This window comes from Peromyscus californicus, unplaced genomic scaffold (assembly GCF_007827085.1).
Source record: "Peromyscus californicus insignis strain IS unplaced genomic scaffold, ASM782708v3 Scaffold_7__1_contigs__length_154581171, whole genome shotgun sequence".
In the NCBI taxonomy this organism is placed as follows: Eukaryota; Metazoa; Chordata; class Mammalia; order Rodentia; family Cricetidae; genus Peromyscus; species Peromyscus californicus.
In genome coordinates, this window is record NW_026294595.1 from 47,692,082 (window position 1) to 47,704,331 (window position 12,250).

The 12,250-nt window shown below is 55.9% G+C and overlaps 1 protein-coding gene across 2 annotated transcripts in view; it reads left to right on the forward strand.

The window, feature by feature from the left end:
- Positions 1–129: 129 nt before the first annotated feature.
- Positions 130–12,250, forward strand: part of Gad1 (glutamate decarboxylase 1) — a 38,708-nt gene continuing 26,587 nt past the window's right edge. The window contains exons 1-5 of one of the 2 annotated variants that reach the window (XM_052726132.1): positions 130–344; positions 1,833–1,975; positions 5,165–5,227; positions 10,175–10,333; positions 11,529–11,771. In XM_052726132.1, the coding sequence (XP_052582092.1) occupies positions 1,897–1,975; positions 5,165–5,227; positions 10,175–10,333; positions 11,529–11,771 (544 nt within the window). In that variant the 5' untranslated portion in view covers positions 130–344; positions 1,833–1,896. Of the gene's footprint in view, positions 345–1,026; positions 1,266–1,832; positions 1,976–5,164; positions 5,228–10,174; positions 10,334–11,528; positions 11,772–12,250 lie in introns of those variants that run through there. The other variant, XM_052726133.1, reaches the window with a different exon arrangement.

A 12,250-nucleotide genomic window follows, 5' to 3' on the forward strand; every position in this document is an offset into this window, starting at 1 on the left:
CTGGATTTATGATTGCCCTGTAAAGCTCCGGAGGCCGTCAGACACCTGCAAAGGAGCCCCACGGCTCGGCGGACGAGCTGCCCCCGCGAGCAGCGGCCTCGTGATTCCCCCCGCCGAGCGGGTCCCCGCCTCCCTACCCCGCCCCCGCCTCCCCCAAGCCCAGCGGCCGCCTCTCCGGATCTCTGTCTTCTCCAGGCTCTCGCGTGCCGGACCAGCGACCGTGCAAGCAAGGAAGCAGCCCCGGGGTGACACCCGGCACGTACTCTTGTGGCTGAGCCGAGACAAGCCGGGGACGCTTCGCCGAGGAGCCGCGGGAGGGTCCAGCTCGCGATCGCCCAACCGAGGTGGGTAAACACGGGATCGCCGGGACTTGCCAGCGCCCAGCCTTGGTTATTCAACCCGGTCCTCCCAGCCTGCGGCTTCTTGTCAAGCCCTATCCCACCCCACCCCGAGCGGGCGCCTGTCGCCCACCTTCCACAGCCTAGTGCTTCCCGCCAGTCCAGTCGCAGCTGTCTTTTGGTGTTCCCCGGCCCCCCCGGCCCTCCTCACTCTTGCGATCATTATCAGTGGTTTCTTCCGGAGGACCACACGGGAGCCGAAGTGACACCAGAGCCATTTTCCCTTTGCGCTCCGGGGATCGGAGCTCGCGGCTCTGGGATCCGCGCCTGGGTAGCCGCGGCAGAAGGTGCGAGGAGCGATAACCTGTTACTTCCCCAGCACCCGCGTTCCACCGCCGCCCGCCGAGCTTCGAGAGCGCGCGCGCGAGCGGGGACAGATGCCCAACCCGGGGGACGACGTGCAAGCGGCGGCTGGTGGGCTGCGCTCTGCGGGGTCTTAGATGTACCCAGATTAGCGCTCTCTCCTCTCTCTCTCTCTCTCTCTCTCTCTCTCTCTCTCTCTCTCTCTCTCTCTCTCTCTCTCTCTCTCTCTCTCTCTCTCTCTCTCTCTCCCCTCTTCCCTCTCTCCTTTCTCTCCCTCTCTCCCTCTCTCTGTCGCAAGCAAGCACCAAGTAGGGGCGCCGAGCACTCGGCTCTATCCGAGGTCTCGCGCCCTGGGCGCAAGTTCGCCTCCCAGGTGATGTTCTCCTTTCTACCCTCCGCCACCTTCCCTGGCTCAGTGAGACGAACTCTGGGGACTAGGAAGGGTAGAAACAGGGAAGCTGGGACTCAGCCTTGCCCTAGGCTTCGATAGCTAGAAACGAGGTGGGACAAGAAGCCCACCAGCAAGGTTCCGACCCGCTGCCTTTTGGCTGTCTGGAGTGCAAGGTGACTGGTTCCTAGTGGGTCAAGTCCTAGGGGGAAAATGAAAAAAAAAAAAAAATGAATCCCTTTTCCCTCTCACCTTGTCTCACCAAAGTCCCTGTCCCCGGCGTTGCGAGCTTCCCTCTTTCCAAGGAATTATCCAGACACAACAACGGGAACCAGACACCGAACCAGACGTACCCGCCCTGCGCGCCCTCCCCTTGTCTGCGGGTCCGCCAAGCTGCCGGGAGCCCAGTGGGGTTTGTCTTGGCTTGGCTGGAATTCACTCGAAGAGTGCGCCTAGCCTTGTCCCCACCCCATCCCCTGCGCCCTGCACTCGCCTCGGGAGCCCCTTAGCTCTCTGGGGTCACCCGGTTGAGCCTCCAGATTTGAGAGTCGCTCTGGGCTACTGTGCCTGCGCCCCAGTCTCGGAGCTAGCGAGCGAGCGCCTCCCCACCCCCTCCCACCAACGGCGCACCGGGACCTAGCCAGCTCACTGCCCTTGGTCTCCCTTCTGTCTCCGAGACTTCTGTGACCCCGGCCGCTGGACCCAGAAGCTCTGCCCAGCACAGCTCTCCCTTCTGTTTGCAGCCTGTTCCTGCGCCCAACCCGCCGGGGACCCTTGAACAGTAGAGACCCCGGGACCACCGAGCTGATGGCATCTTCCACTCCTTCGTCTGCAACCTCCTCGAACGCGGGAGCGGATCCTAATACTACCAACCTGCGCCCTACAAGTAGGTCCTGCCCTAGTTTCCTATTAAATGGACTGCAGCGAGGGTGGGGGCGCTGGGACCGCGGGAGGCTGCGAAAGGAGAGGGTAGAAATGATGGAGGCTGGGAAACAAACGGGGCCCTATCCCAGGTTCCTGCTTAGAGGTCATTTGGCTGCCAGGGACACGAGGTTACCGAAGAGCGAGGACTTCACAGGGGCCCGGAGGGATAGATCCTTAGGGTCTCAGCGGCGGGTAGCGGCGCGCAAGGCGTGGTGGTGGTGTTTTTTGTCTGCTGGGACAACAGGGGTCGGAACAGGGGGGCGGTGTGAGGAACCCGGAGTCCCAGAGAGAACAGGTTTTTTTGCTGTAGCTTTGAGCTAAGACCTGACCTCTTCCTCTCCTCTCCCTTCCCCCGCCCCCAGCGCTGTACTCACAGTCCATAATCAGGGGAAATTTCGACGTTAATTGCAGCTTTTAGAAAACTCAGGGTCCCTAATTGCTCCAAATTTGTGTCTAGCTATTGACGAGTGAGGGCGAAGCCGGGGCGTGAAAGGTGCACAAAACTGCTTGAGATTCAATTAATTACATCTTAGAGACAAAAAAAAGGGCGAGGGGAGGGGTATTAGGCATCAGCCGGAGTGGCAAGATGTTGGGGGCTAACTGGGAGGAGAAATGGCGTGCCAAGCTGGGAGGCAAAAGCACCCCTATGCTTTCTCCTGCTGGAGAGACCTGTCAGCAGGTGACAAGTCTTGGAGAGATCAGAGAAAGGAGATAAAGGGGGCATTTATGCTTCCTCACTCAATCTGTCTCTGAATCAGACTGACTTTCTGACTCCATGTAGACGAGCGGGGACGCGGGATTTGCTTGTCTTTTTTCCATATTGGGGTGAAGTCTTTCCCCACCCCTCTCCCACAAATCTATCAGCTCCAGACAGTTCTGGCCCCGGAATCTCTACAGGGGAGGAGCTGAGGGAGGTCGGTGTGGTCGAGAGTGCGTATTGCTGCGTTTTTTTTTTTTAAGCCTGTGAAAACAATTGTTCCCATCCACGCAAGCGGCAAGCAGAAGGCAGGAAAGCCCCCCTTCAGTCTCTTGGTGCAGACTCTGGGGCAGGAGGCCCTAATTCCTCAGGCCACTTTGCAGTTCCCTCAGCAGCCCCCTCTTCCTGCACGCAGGCAGGCTACAATTGCACACACAACAAAGCGGGGCTCCGGAGAATCGTCAGCGCCGGCGGCAGGCACGTGAGCCAGGCGTTGGCGGCGGAGCCAGCGGTGGGAGCTGGCCTGGCAGAACTCGAGGCCTGCGCCCCTTTTGTCTGTTGACCGGGCCTGCACAGATTGCTTTTCCAGTCCTCCCCACGTCTTACTCCAGTTCTTATCCCCACAGCGCGCACGCTTTCATTCCCTCTCCTGCAGGGTTGGGGGCAACCCTCCACACTAGGCACCCCTACCTGTATCCTGCATCCCCGCCAGATCGCCCTAGTCCTCAAATGTCCAGCCTCAGCAAAGGCGAGGCGATGGTCTGAGTCCACGCGCGGCTTGGTGCCTCCAGAAACTACCTACGTGGAGGCCAGAGATCTAAGGACCCCTGCCGGGGAGAATGCCCTTCTCTAGGAACACCTAACCTTAACTGGGGAGCCCGGGAGCGCGGACCCCACGCCCGGTCCACTTTTTCGCCCTCCCCGGAAGACACACCCCCAGCTTGCTGTGGGTCTTAGCCTCTGCTGGACCCTCTGGAAGGCGTCCGTTCTGCTCTGTTACACACCTTACACACCTTGTTCCAGCAGGCAGGAGCCCTCCCGCCTATCAGAAAAGGTGTTCTCAACTCCTGCCGCAACAAAGGGGCTCTTGCCTACCTCTCTTCCTTCCTGTTTTCCTGTTTCTAATAACGCCTAACTTGAGGGGGGGGGGGGGAATAAACAAACTGGAATGTTTCTGAACGTCACCCTCAGGCCAAGTGACCTTGGGAAACTCTAACCTCTCTGACCTGAAATGTTTTTGTCACCCGAGTCTTAGACCCACACTCCTGAGGGTTTCGTGGGTTGTTTTGATGGTTCGATGAGACGGGCGGGCGTTTAAAGAGAAAGCACAGATACGGGGAGGAAGTAGGGCTCCATGCTCCGGGTACTGTTATGAGGGTTTTGCCGGTTGCACCGATTTCCTGTCTGTCAGTGGGATTCCATCTGTGACATACTGTCTCACGACGTCAGGCCGTTTCTTCTCCCCTCTGGGGCTCTGTTGTGCCTGGGGTTTAATGGATGTCACTCCGCTTATCACAGCCAACACTCGTGCGCCGCTGGAGGAGTGGGCCCGGGTGGGGTGGGGGATGGGTGGCGCCTTGCCCGGAGGGATGGGGAGGGGATTTCTCCTTGGGCCCAGCCTACACCAAGGCTTCTGGGGCAGGAGGCTGCCTCTTTGCTAGGAGTTAACACCTGAGCGCCTTGAGAATGGCGCGGTTCAGACCCGGAGGAGAGGTCCGCCTGCTCCAGACTCGCGGAGTCGGAAGGAAGGGTTAATGAGGGGCAGGTAGTGAAGGGGGTTAGGGGTGGGCTGAGGACAGGACGACTGGCTCTCCATTGTCTTCTCTACTCCTCAGTCTGACTGGAGCAGCCATGCGAGTCCGATCATCTAGTCAAATACTATTTTTCACCCAATTAATTCCTGAACTCTTCCGCGACCCCATTTCATGCCAGTTTATTTTAAGCTGCCACTCGGCTGGAGACCCGCCAAGAAATTATGAGACGTTTGGGTCCCAGATGCCTCTATGTTCCCTGTCTGAGCTGCTGTGTGGTCCCCTTCAAGTCGGAGGACTGAGTCCCAGGGTTGGGCCTGGCGGGTGGGTGCTGAGCCACACAAGCGCCAGGGCCATCGTGTGTGTGTGTGTGTGTGTGTGTGTGTGTGTGTGTGTGTGTGTGTGTGTGTGTGTAGCGTCTGCCCTGGTGGAGACGCTTGTGGGTGGGGTCCATGGCTGTGAGCCTCACTTCTCCAAAACACAGTTCAGTACCTGAAGGCAGCAGCAGGCAGGAAACCTGATGAGAGCCGGGAGCTCTGTCTGTGAACCAAAGATATAGATAGCTGCTTGTTCTTCCAAAACAGAGATTTTCCGTGACGTGCGCTGGAGAGGACCTCCACAGCCCACGTCAAAACCATTGCTCTCTGCCCAGTTCTCTCGGGCCTGCACCTCGCTAATTTCTTTTCCCTGTCTCTGCCCCTAGCATATGATACTTGGTGTGGCGTAGCCCATGGATGCACCAGAAAACTGGGCCTCAAGATCTGTGGTAAGTGAACAGGCCCTTGGGGGAGGGGGGGGTCTCCTCAGAGTGGAGCGACAAATGTACCAGTGGGTTTGTAGGAGTGTCTGGCCGGAGGGGAACTCTGGCCCTTGGACCTGGTGTTCTGACTGCTTTCCAGTCCCAGCGCCCGGTGGAGGCGGTCCTTTGGAGGCCCTGGCCCTGGGCGCGGGAGAGGTCTTTTCTTTTGGAGACCCAATAACCAGAAAATGCTCAGATACGGGGACTCATTTCACCCAATAAGGCCTTGGAAGAGAGGATACAGCACCCCCAAGCGGCAGCCAGGCTGTCCCCGCCGGCTGCGGGCTGCTTGGACTATTCTGCCCTCGAGTCTGTAAAAATTGCATACAAATTGCCAACTGGTCTGATTTTCCGGGCAAGCAGACCAAAGGCGCAATGTTTATCAAGGCTGCTACTGACCCTCCGTGGTTGCCCAGATCATCCTCTGTCTCCAGTTGAAAGTGACCTCCCCAGCTTGAGGATTTTGCACCGACTTGTCACTGTGATTCAAATTTCGTTTCTGAGGCTTCAGGGGCCCAAGAAAGGAACAGGATTGCTTGCAGCCCTGGGTGGCCTGTCTAGCGGAAGTGCGGGCAGCGTGGGCCGGACGGTTTGCCCTGCAGGTCTTCGACGGGCCGCTGAAAGAAAGGAAGAGGGGGGCAGGTGTGGGAGGGGAGCTGCAGGGAAGGAGAGGTCGCTGGGGGGTGGCGGGCGGTTGTCTGGCACGATTTGCCAGCAGGGAAGGAAAACAGATCTGAGTGGGGGAGAGGAAAAGGAACGAGAGGGTCTGAAATGAAAACGCCCAAGGGTTGTAATTTTTTTTTTTTAAAGAAAAAAAAAAAAACGAGATTTGTTCGAAGGGACACAGCTGAGCAGCTCCGGCTGAACAATGAGGAGTTGCTTTCCTGACTACATTTCACTGTCTAAAATTCTCTAGCCTTATCGGACCAGAAAACACGGGTGTCCCCGGGCAGGGGGTGGAGAGGCGGGGGAAGATTAACGAGGGGCTTATTAAAGAGCCATCCGTCAGCTGCTGCGCGCGCGAGATAGCAGCCGAGCGGCTCCGCCCCCCAGCCTAGGGAGCTCAGGGACCCCGAGGGGAGTGGGTGCTGTCGAGGCCCGACCCTCCCGCCTCTCCAGCTCCTCCTGCCTACGGGGAAGAGTGGTTATTTAGGGCCTTTGGAAACCGGGGACCTTCCACGTTTGGCCGCGCTTCGTCCTCCTTGCGTCTCGGGGGTGAAAACGAGCTCAGTCGAAAAGGAGACCTAGCGCCTATGTAGGAAAAGCCCAGCCCTGCGGCCATAGGACCCGGCGGTTCGGAGATGAGACCCAGTCCCCTCCCTGCACGCAAAAGTGGTGGGCAACACCAGAAGCGGTCTCTACGCTGGGGCAGTCAACAGCCCAGAGCTTTGTTCTATTAATAGCCCCTTCCCACTCCCACCCAGCCATTCCTGGCTTAATGGCCCGTTTCCCGCCTGGTCCCTTTTGGCGCCGTGGCTCTAGCCTTCTGCTGCCTTCACTGGCAATCCGGAGGCAAGCAGAACGGAAAAGACCCCTTGGGTCTGCCTGGGCGGTGCGATGCCGCGGTGCGTAGGGACAGGTTCCAGGTGAAGCCACTTTTTGTCTTAGGCCCCCCCCCCCCCCCCCCCGGCCTGTGGGAGCTAGGGTGTGAAGGCACGGTCTCTACCCTGCCACCTCCTGATCTTGCTACTGGTCCTTGTGCTCCTGTTGGTCCAAATGCTCCTGTTGGAGACAGACCTGATGTCTAAATGCTCCTGTTGGAGACAGACCTGATGTCCTGAAAGGGAAAGAGGCCAGGATAAAGTTGGGGCTTGACTGAGACCGGAGTCCAGACTCTAAGTTATTCTTGTCTCCTCTCATGCCACCAAGGAGAGGTTTGGGGTATGGCGGTGGGGACTGTCATCCTTAAAGAGATTCCTCTCTGTGTACACACACACACACACACACACACACACACACACTTTGGGAGAAGTTGCAGCCTGAGAGACAGTGCTGTGGGAAAATCACCCTTTACTAAAATGCTGTGCCTTTGGAGTCCTCAGGGCTTCCCACCAGGCCTGTGGCTGAGAGAACACCAAAACAGTTTAAGGATTCAATTCGTTCACTGACTTCGGGTCAACTCTTTGCATTTTAAGCTAGCGGAAGCAGAGTGCACTCCTCAGCTAGTGCTGACCCGGAATCCACAGCCTCCACTCCAGCCCGTTCCCAAACTCCCTTCATCCTACACCTTTTCACACCTTCGTGCACCCTCTTGACCTAACACCAACAAGATTGGCTTGACAGCCAAAGATCTAATAGTCTCTTTGTACCTTCAAATCCATCACCCTGGATGGCCCCCTCAGCGGCTGCATGCTTTGCTAAGATTCAGCTCTCACCCACCTCATCCCACCCCACCCCGGCCCCACCCCTCCTCCTTCCTCCAGGGAAGGAAGCTGCAAGGCTGGCCACAGTGTCCCTAGTCATACCCTCAGCTCTAGAGACAGAACCCCGGGAGAGTAATCAGATGGAAGAAACCCAAGGTCCTGCCAAGAGCTAGAGGGTGGCTGCAGGCCTGGTGGGGTGACCTAGATAGACTCCGTGGCAAGCAAGCCTAAGCTCCGGCTCAGCCCGTTCCCAGCACGCCCTTCGGCTTCTATCACTTGTCTCTGGAGAGGTCCAAAGCTTGCTGCCCAGACAGTCCCTCCACCCATGTTTTAAGTTTTTAACCAATAGCCTGTTTCAAAAAGATACCTCCAGCACCCCATATCTCTGGTTTCTTGTGAACACTGTAGGAGATCTGTTAAGATGCCGTGTGCCCAGAAAAATCAAAAAGGAGCTCCTTTCCCCCAAGTGGCTTGGTGCTGGGTTTTAGCATCCCCTGTGCTGGTGACCATGTCTCTTTATGCCACACAGCCAGCTTGGAGTTTCCCTTGCCAGCAACCATCTGGAGCCTGGTGCTCTCTGTTTCTGCACAGCTCACGGGGGCCCTGGCCATTGAGTTGGGGGATAAGAAGGCAGAACACACACCAGGCCAGAGGGGAAAGTCCTCTCAGGATGCTGCTCATCTTCAGTTGAGGGTGGGTGGACGGCCATCTGTGACTTGAACCAACACAGGCTGCAAGCTCTCTCCCCTGCACCAGCTACTCACAAGCCAGCACTCTGTGGTGACTGGGGAACAGAGCAAGGGAGAATATAGGGTGCTTCTGGAAGTTTCAGGGACCCCTAGTCAGGACCTCTTGTTAGACCATTATTAAAGCATTCACCTCAGTATCGTCCTCCACTTAATTTCATCCTCCATCTTATATCATCCTCTACCACACCATTCCTAGAGACGCAAGTAGATCCTTGCAGAGCCTTTCTGAGCCAAGAGGAGCTTGAACCAGATGATAGAGACTACAGAGTGGGTCTCAGGCAGGCAGGACCGCCCTTCATTGAGCCACACATCTATACTCTATAACCGTTGTTCTTGACAACGGGAAACAATGCCGGAAACCAGGCCCCTACAGCCCTCTAGTGAATGAGTGCTGCCTCCTGCTCTAGACTCTTGATTATGTCTCAAGGATCTTGGTTTCAACAGAAACAGCTTTGAGAGTAGGGCACAGTGCTAGATCCAGGGTGGGGGGACATGCTCCAAGTTGGCAGGCACTCCAGTCTGTTGGGTTCAACCCTGGAGTGCTGCTTGGGGTATTTGCACTGTGTACCATGGGTGGGTGAGTTTTCTTCTCCTTCTTAGGGGAAGTGATGGGATGCTGTGAACCCCAGCCTGAGTTCAGAGTTCATTTCAGTATGCTTCTTGGATAGCTTCCTGTCAGTACTGTAACAGAGGGGACAGCTGCCAGACTGAAGCTTCTGGAGGATGGGAGCTTGGTCTCACGTCATCTGTCTCATTCCAAATAAATAACAAGCTGCTCTTCTACAAGCAGTTCATAAGTACTTAGAGTTAGCTAAGCCTTTGTCAAGGCTGGAAGACATTCAGGCTTTCTTGTCTTGTCTCTAATACTTTTATCAGTGGAGGTCAGTGGTTCAGGAAAGGCTGAACTGCATATTTGAGTCAAAAGTATTATACCTATATTTACCTGCTGCCAGAAAATGACATCTACCTTAACTTCCAGGACCTTATCTTTCCTCCCTCTGCTGCCCTCACCCTCCTCCCTCTGCTGCCCTCACCCTCCTCCCTCTGCTGCCCTCACCCTCCTCCCTCTGCTGCCCTCACCCTCCTCCCTCTGCTGCCCTTACCCTCCTCCCTGTGCTGCCCCCGCCCTCCTCCCTCTGCTGCTCCAATCAGCTCCCTCTGTTGCCCTCACCCTCCTACCTCTGCTGCCCTCACCCTCCTCCTTCTGCTGCCCCCGCCCTCCTCCCTCTGCTGCTCTCACCCTCCTCCCTCTGCTGCCCTCACCCTCCTCCCTGTGCTGCCCTCACCCTCCTCCCTCTGCTGCCCTCACCCTCCTCCCTCTGCTGCCCTCACCCTCCTCCCTCTGCTGCCCTCACCCTCCTCCCTCTCCCTTCCGTCTTCTGTTGGTCTTCACCCTGCTCCCTCAGCTGTCATCCCACTGGTTCCACAGCCCACAAACCCAATGTGGTCAGCATCCTCTCTGGGTCTCTCCCTTCCAAACCCCATCCTGGGGCGGGTTACTGGAGTGGAAGCTGTCCTTTCAACTTAATGCAGTTTGTTGTCACGTTCAGAGAGGAGATGGGGCTCACTTGCTGTTCTTCTCTCTTGCATGACTGGGTCGGTGCCACTGATGCCACTTGACACAGCCCCTCCCCGCCTGAAGGCAAGCAGTGCAGAGTCACTGTATATAAGCCACAGACACTCAGTGGCTTCTCTTCTCAGCAAAAGCGAGAGCCCTGCTCGGAGGGTCAGCTGGGTCGGGCAGCCGGCCTTTGGTAGCTGGGTAGTTCCTAGTCTCTCTGACCTACCTTCTTGTACTTTAGGCTTCTTGCAAAGGACCAATAGCCTGGAAGAGAAGAGTCGCCTTGTGAGCGCCTTCAGGGAGAGGCAGTCCTCCAAGAACCTGCTTTCCTGTGAAAACAGTGACCAGGGGGCCCGCTTCAGGCGCACAGAGACCGACTTCTCCAACCTGTTTGCTCAAGGTGGTCCCTCCACAGCCCCACCCAGTTGTGCCCGTCTGAGTGTCTTGACTTTCCCACCTGAAATTTTACTTCTTTCACTTAGAAACGCCATTACTCTATGAACCCTCACAAAATCACTTTTCTGACCTTTGTGTGTGGAACAGACTCCCTCCTTCCCTATTGCCCAGGTCCCTGCTGTTTTGAAAGGTAGGTGAGGGAAATCTGTAAACCATTCAGTTCTAAAGACACCCCCAGAGACAAATAGGGACTTACAGAATCTCAGAACCTAAAGGAATCTTACCATCAGAAAATCGAATGATTCTCTTAATAGCATTTATCCTCCAAGATTACCGACTGCCAAACACTCAACCCACTCTGTGGGAAGCTGTATATCTGGGCCTCATGACCAAAGACGGGAGACTCATTTTCCCTTCAAAGGTCTTTTGTTAGGTCCTGTTGGCTCTGCAATGCAGGCCTTGAGAGGTGCTTTACCAGGTCCTCCTCAGAAGCTCATAGGTACTCTTCCCTTCCCTCAGCTCCCACAGAACCACAGAAGCCACAGCTTCATTAAACCTCTTGAGACAGCCATGCTGTGGATGGCCACACAACCTGCCCTTGTGCTATCCTGGAAACATCACTCAGGGGCCCCAATGGCTCTTCCTTTTCCTGCTCACCCCTCTTTCTAACTCTGCTCTGTAGAGCTGAGAGCCCAAGTCATCTCCAGATACCTAAAAAAATATCTAGTCCCCAAAGGATGAAGTCAACAGAAAGACAATGGTCCCCTCCGTCACCTTCTAGAGCCCATATTCACGGCAGCCCCACCTTCTACTACCCACAGATCAAGCAAATCATTAATACAAGCCAGATGCACAGGGACACCTGGTCCCTGGGAGGCTAACAGAAGTACTTTACATCGTGTTCCTCCCAGGTGTCCATTCAGCAGATGGACAGCTGCCAGGTCAGCCGCTCAAGGTTTCTCTAAGCACGCCACTCCTCCCCCATATGAGCGACCCTGACTATCCGGAAGTGTGCAGAGCGCTCGGAATGCACCAAATGTTTTTGTGTGGGCAGAAGAGCATCCTTCTGGGGACTGGGTATCCAAAGATCGGTGCAGATCCATATCCTGGAAAGCAACTGAGCCCCTCTAGAGGCTGACCCGGGAAAGACAGGTGTGAGGCAGGTGGTAATCACTCGCTGGCTTCCCTTCTCTGCCTAGATCTGCTTCCAGCTAAGAATGGGGAGGAGCAAACTGTGCAGTTCCTGCTGGAGGTGGTGGACATACTCCTCAACTACGTCCGCAAGACTTTTGACCGCTCCACCAAGGTGCTGGACTTCCACCACCCACACCAGTTGCTGGAAGGCATGGAGGGCTTTAATTTGGAGTTGTCCGACCACCCCGAGTCTCTGGAGCAGATCCTGGTCGACTGCAGAGACACTCTAAAGTACGGGGTTCGTACAGGTAAGCGGAAGGACGGGTTGACCATTCATCTCGCCAAGCTGGTCAGGAGCACAGCCAGATCATGTTGAAGAGGCCCTGTCCTGGTGAGGGAGGACACCAGGCGCTCGGTGACCACAAGGTCATCCTGAGCTGCAATGGATGCAGCAGCAGCCCTGGCAAAAGCTCATCATTTCTTTTAAAACTAAAAAACAGAGCCGGGCAGTGGTGGCGCACGCCTTTAAACCCAGCACTCGGGAGGCAGAGGCAGGCGGATCTCTGTGAGTTCGAGGCCAGCCTGGGCTACCAAGTGAGTTCCAGGAAAGGAGCAAAGCTACACAGAGAAACCCTGTCTCGAAAGACCAAAAAAAAAAAAAAAAAAAAAAAAAAAAAAAAAAAAAAAAAAAAAAGGTACAGCTATATAGTAAAAGGTCATTTTATTGTTTGTTTGTTTGTTTCTGTTTAAGGCTGTTCACAACCTAAAAAGAACTTTTTTTCTCAGG